At 42.1% G+C, this 6,281-nt stretch overlaps 1 protein-coding gene across 1 annotated transcript in view; it reads left to right on the top strand.

The window, feature by feature from the left end:
* The window catches only part of LOC118749218 (eukaryotic translation initiation factor 2A), a 147,214-nt gene that overhangs the window by 19,370 nt on the left and 121,563 nt on the right, over window positions 1-6,281 (top strand). Inside the window, exons 3-4 of the mRNA XM_036484008.1 lie at window positions 4,524-4,694; window positions 4,808-4,982. Of these exons, the coding sequence (XP_036339901.1) occupies window positions 4,524-4,694; window positions 4,808-4,982 (346 nt within the window). The remainder of the gene's footprint in view (window positions 1-4,523; window positions 4,695-4,807; window positions 4,983-6,281) is intronic.

The following is a 6,281-nucleotide window of genomic DNA, read 5'->3' as shown; positions in this document are numbered from 1 at the left end:
AATCTAAATTTTTATGAGTTCTCAGCCATATCACCTATTGATAGAAATGTTTTTAATTATGCATCTTGTGACTATCCAAGTTTGAATAACACTCGTTTAGACTTTAAATGGGATGAATTATTTTCTGGCCTGGATATGCCCAGCTACTTTTCCACTTTTAAATTAACAATGAACAAATTTTGCTTAGATAATATGCCGTTAAAAAAGAAGCGGCCATACAAATCGCCGTGGTATAACAAAGATTTAAAGAAACTTATAAATCTCAAAATGAAGTATTTAAAGTCATTCAAAGCAACTAGTAATCAGTCACTTTTTGTAAAATTTCAGCATTATCTTAAGGAATTTAAATATTTAAACAATCAGCTTTATAGAAAGCGGAGTAAAAATAATGTGCGGAATTATAGACCGATTCGAAACTTTCGACCATTTCTAAGTTTTTTGAAATTGTTGTTGCTATTAAGCTCCTATACACAGCTCTCGTCCGTTCGCATTTGGAATACGCAGCTATAATTTGGAGACCATATGACCAATTTTCAGTTAATAGACTTGAACCAGCTCAAAAAGCTTTTCTTAAACATGCATTGCGTTCCCTAAGGTTTGAGAATCCTATTCCATCTTACTTTGAGCTCTTTGGCAAAGAGAAGAACTGTCCTTTCCTTGTCATATATCTAAAACATAATTAATGGCGTTCTTGTTGTTGTTGTTGTTGTAGCGGCTACAACAACCCCGCCCAGATCGGCTGATATCTCAGTCGTTGTCGGCGAGTTCCACTAGCGGCAGCCCCAAGAAGCGTGCAGCCTCTATGGGGTCGGTCCATAGAGACAACGCCGTTAGGGTTGTGGGGTTTTCCGGGCATGCGAAGAGATGTTTCGAGTCGTGAGGGGTCTCTCCACATGCCGGACATTCGTTCGGCACATCCGCATTTAACCTACTCAGGTAGGAATTTAGCCTGCTGCAGTAGCCAGAGCGAAGTTGGGCTATTGTTGTCCTGGTCTCCCGAGGCAGATGGAGCTCCGTCGCGTCAATGTCCGGTGTTTGTGTGCCTAGAACGGCATTCACAGGTCTTGAGTCTACATAACTCGAGGCTGCGTCCCTGTGAATGCCGTTCAGGGCCTGTCTGTGAGCTGATGGGCCCAGAGGTTACTTAATGAACCTCTGGACTGCGTCCGTCAGTTCATATAGATGCCTCCTGAAGTGTCTCGGCGAGGGCTCCTCTGCAAGCAGCTGTCTATTTGGGTGGTCACATCTGTGGCTCCCAGCAAGAAACTGCTTACAGAGCATCGTGTTGTGCTCCCTATTTGGGAGCATTTTCGCCTCATCGTGGAGGTGGTGTTCTGGTGACAACAGGAGGCATCCGGTCGCTGTCCTAAGTGGTGTATTTTGTACCGTCTGTAGCTTCGTGAACTGCGTGCTACTAGTCCCCGGCGACCACACTGGTGCTCCGTAATTTAAAACCGGCCGGCCTATTGCCTTGTATGTTGCCAGAAACGTTTCTTTGTCTTTGCCCCAAGTACTGCCGGCTAGCGACTTGAGGACCTTGTTGCGGCTCTGTACTTTATTGACAATAGCGGTTGCGTGCGCAGAGAAGGAGAGCAGGCTGTCGAATGTTACTCCGAGAATTTTAGGATTATTCACCGTCGAAATTTGTGTGTCATCGACGTGAATTCCTAGCGGTAGCCTGACCTCCTTCGTCCAGGTTGTGAAAAGGGTCGCAGAGGATTTCGTAGGGGAGAGGGCTAGACACTTTGCAGTGAAGAAGCGAGAAAGTTCAGAGAGATATCCGTTTACTTTCGAACACAGGTCATCAATTCCATTCCCAGTCGCCATGATTGAGCAATCGTCGGCGTAAGAGACAATCGAGACTCCCTCTGGTGGTTGAGTTTGCTCGATTTGTCTCTAAACATTACCGACGAGTGTCGACCACTTAGATAATTTGCCGACCACCGCTTGAGCCTCTGTGGGAGAGAGGAAGCCTCTATATCTTCAAGTAGCGTGGAATGGCTGACAGTGTCAAAAGCCGTTGACAGGTCCAACGCTACTAGAATCGTTCGCTCACAGGGACGTTTACGGATAAGGCCACGAGTTATCTGCGTGTTTATGGCGTTAAGTGCTGTTGTACTGTGCACTTTACGGAAACCATGCCGATGCTTCGCTGGGGTCAAGTGGTTTGTGAAATACGGGAGTAGCAAGGCCTCGAGTGTCTTCGCTACCGGGGAAAGGAGTGTTATCGGACGATAAGAATCTCCTATGTTGACAGGTTTCCCCGGTTTGAGCAGTGGGACCACTCTCCCCACCTTCCATATGTCTGGGATGATGAGAGTGGCCATGGACAAATTGAGGCCTTCCGTTAGGTACGATACCCCCGCAGGATCCAAATTTTTCAGTATCAGCATGCATATTCCGTCGGAACCCATGGCTTTGGACGCTTTGGCCTTCCCGATGGCCTCCTGAACTTCACCGCAAGTGAAAGCAAGGGGGGAACAGGTTGTTGGCAGTTTGTGTTGCCTTCTGGTCACTCGACGCTTGGCTTTGTCCACCGGAGGATGCAGTATGAACTGCCGGCTACAATAGCTTGCGCATCGCTCCGGGTCAGACGGTGCACCGTCGCCGAAAGAAATTTCGACCCTGTCGTCATGCTTCGTCGGATTGGACAAAGACCTCACGGTTGACCAAAGCTTACACACACCAGAGGTGAAGTTGCAAGTCTTCAGTTGCTCTTCCCACTTATTCCGCTTATGTACGTTCACAAGCTGCCGAATCTACGTGTTGAGATCCCTGATATGGAGATTTCCGGGATCGGCCTGACGAAGGTTGTCACGCTCATCGGTTAGAACAGCCGCTTCAGCAGGAAAGTCGGGACGGGGGTCCGTTATAGAACCTGCTGGTACGAGGCGAGCTGCTGCAGCAGTGCCAGCCCTGCCGAACTTCAGCACTTAACGCCATACCGTAATTTTGCCCTGAAGACAAGAACTGTGTCGTTTGGCGACAGGTAGCAGCTCACCAGAGTGATTTGGCACTATTTCCGCGCAGACGTAGCAACGTCCGACCCCACTGCTATCTGAGCTATGGTTGGTATTAACAATCCATATCGCGGCCGTATGGTCAATCTTGTCTTCTAGTTCCTAGCGTATAGAGTTCTCCACTTCTGGGACCGTGGTTAGGCAATCCATGCCAAGAACTTCTAGACGTAAACGTCTAGTGAGGATACGGGCGTCTCCAAGCTGGCCAATGGTTACTGCTCTTTCTGAATGCGCTGCATTCTTCCTTCAGAACATCTACATCGCTTTATTTTGTTTGTTTTTGCTTTAGTGTGTTCATTTCAATTCAATTGGGTTTCGCTTCAAGCCGCTATCTCCACACGTAGCCCAGTCGCTTTTAAATGTCCCGTAGTTCCCTTTTCTTAAAAGAGCAGGCCATGGCGAAGGTTGTCACAAGTCCTTATGGGATATTGTGTTCAGAGCCACGACAGCGCAAAACCAGGAGTATATCTCAACTAGATCTGTGTGGCCAACTGAAAGGTGACGTGTGTTGAATGTACTTGAAGACCTGCCAGGGTTTTTACGAGACAGGGGCGATTGCAGCATTTGCCTACTAGCCATTTTTGTGAGGTGTCACCCTCACCCTATGTTGAACTAATCGTATTCATTCTCCAGTATGCCACGAACAGGATTTAAATGGTGTCAATCCTGGAACACTTTTTGGGAGACGGCATCTGTTCGTCCAGAAACAGGAGATTGATCATATTTTAAATCAGGCCCTCGTCTCCTGCCGCTCTTGGTCTGGGACTGCTTATTGGTTATTCGCAGCTAACCTACTGGAGTAGGCCGTTCACATCCGCCCTGTGTGACCCCGGTAAGGTCCACGCCCTTACCATAAATTTATCTGCTATCTTTAATGCACTAATAAATATATACGCATAACGTAATAGCAAGTCATTGAGTACTCTTGGCTTTCAAGTTAAGACTCTCTAAGATTTACCGTTGGTGTTTGTAACTTATATTTTGAATGTAATTAATTCTTCAATATACTTACCAAAGGGCGGCTCTTCCATACCCCAAACAAGCTGTCTCTAGCAAAAGTCCATGGTTTTTTGACTGCTGCTAGCTGAAAAGCCTGAGCATTTTTAAAAATTTGCTCCCATGCCTTCTGCTTTTCTACTTTGCACATACTTTACATACTTTTCTACTTTTATCATACACAGCAGGCAGTTATTGGCAAGTTGATAATTTATGATAGATACATAAGTGCAAAGTTGTTTGAATGCAAAGTAACGGCGTCGCGGCGCGCTAAGTTGATTTGCAAAGTATAAATATTTGCGTTGTGGAAAGAAAGAACATAACTTTGCTGCAATAAATGCAAAGATGATAATTGCAAAATGCAAAGTTGATAAGTCTTTTTGTGGAATAGGGCCCTGTTCATCGTTGCTGGCTTGGAATATTCATCACCACGTGATAAACTGTTTATGCAAATTTCAACACATTTAATTTTTCTTATTGTCTTATTTTGTTTTAATCTCATTTTAGCAAAAGAAGGACCTGTTCACTGCGTTAAATGGAGCCCAAAAGCAACTGAATTCGTTGTTGTTTACGGATTTATGCCTTCAAAGGCAGCCTTATACAACCTAAAATGTGATGTAGTTTACGATTTCGGAGAGGGACCACGGAATTGTGCATTCTTTAATCCTTTCGGAAATCATATCCTTTCGAAAAATACGTTATCTATGAAATTAATTGCAATTATTATGTAGCCAAACATATACATATATTAAATGTTTCATCAATTTAACGATTTCCTTAACAGTATACACTTTTAGCTTTAGCAGGATTTGGTAATTTGCCCGGGAACGTAGAGATTTGGGACATAAAAAAGAAGGAAATATTAACCAACATAAAATGCCCCGATACAACATATTTCGAATGGAATCCTAACGGCATATATTTTATTACAGCAACAACAGCACCAAGACTACGAATCGGAAATGGGTATGTAACATTTATAAATAGCACTCTATAACAGGGGGTCAATTCCTATTCTGTGAAAACGTGAAGTGCAAACATTTTTCATCACTTCACATAAAATTACGATCCTGTTTTCAAATGAAAATAAATTAATTGTCAAAAATTGTTGACTGTGGAAACTGTTTTTCACAAAGTTTTGTGGCTGGGAAAAAGTAAAGTTGGGCGTTTTTCTCAAAACTATCATCTCGTGATAAAGAATATCATTCTATTAAACTCACAATAATTTAGCAAATAATTACTTGCTAGACGTTAATGGAATAGCCATTAATGATCGAGAATCGCTTAAAATCATATAACGAAACGATAAAGTGAAAAAAGTTAATTTTCACTGTCATTGGATTTTTTAACCTACTTCAAAAAAAAGGAGGAGGTTACCAATTCGTCGGAATATTTTTAATATTTTTTTTTTATTTATGTATGTTACCGTATAACTTTGGACCGCGTCAACCGATTTCGAAAATTTGCATCGCGAAGGTAGTGTCTCAGAGGTGGTCCCATACTAATCTGGTTTAGATTCGATCATTGGATCATGAAAAAATTAACGGTACTCCTAAATTTTTATATGAGATTTGAATCCGGTTATCTTTTTTGCTTAAAATTTACTTGTCATTTTCACTTCACAGTTTCATAGAACCAGGATTGGCCCCCAGGTGTGGGCAGGCGTGAGACTAATAACACACGCATGTATATTTTCCAGGGACCGTAACGGTTATAATTTTATTATAAAATCACTTTTTAATCGTTATTAACTGAGTTTTATTTTTTGTTCAAAACATAACGATTATTTTTTGAGCTTTATTTTTTGCTCGGAAAATAATCGTTACGTTTTAAGTTTAATTTTTTGCTCGGAAAATAATCGTTACGTTTTAAGTTTTATTTTTTACTCGGAAAATAATGGTTACGTTTTAAGTTTTATTTTTTGCTCGGAAAATAATCGTTACGTTTTAAGTTTTGTGTTTTGCCCGGAAAATAGTGGTTACGTTTTAGGTTATATTTTTTGCTCGGAAAATAATCTTTATTTCTTGAATTTTATTTTTTGCTCAGAAAATAAAACTTAATTTTTGCGTATGAGTATGCGCATACGTGAATAGATAGGGGCGGCTGCATTGCACTTTTAACGCCACTGTGGAGTGGGTAATGACAGATGAAGATGAAGATGAAGATGAAGATGAAGATGAAGATGAAGATGAAGATGAAGATGAAGATGAAGATGAAGATGAAGATGAAGATGAAGATGAAGATGAAGATGAAGATGAAGATGAA

The sequence above is a fragment of the Rhagoletis pomonella genome, unplaced genomic scaffold (assembly GCF_013731165.1).
Source record: "Rhagoletis pomonella isolate Grant_MI unplaced genomic scaffold, Rhpom_1.0 Rhpom_scaffold_00014, whole genome shotgun sequence".
In the NCBI taxonomy this organism is placed as follows: domain Eukaryota; kingdom Metazoa; phylum Arthropoda; class Insecta; order Diptera; family Tephritidae; genus Rhagoletis; species Rhagoletis pomonella.
This window is presented reverse-complemented; position numbering and strand designations above follow the sequence as displayed.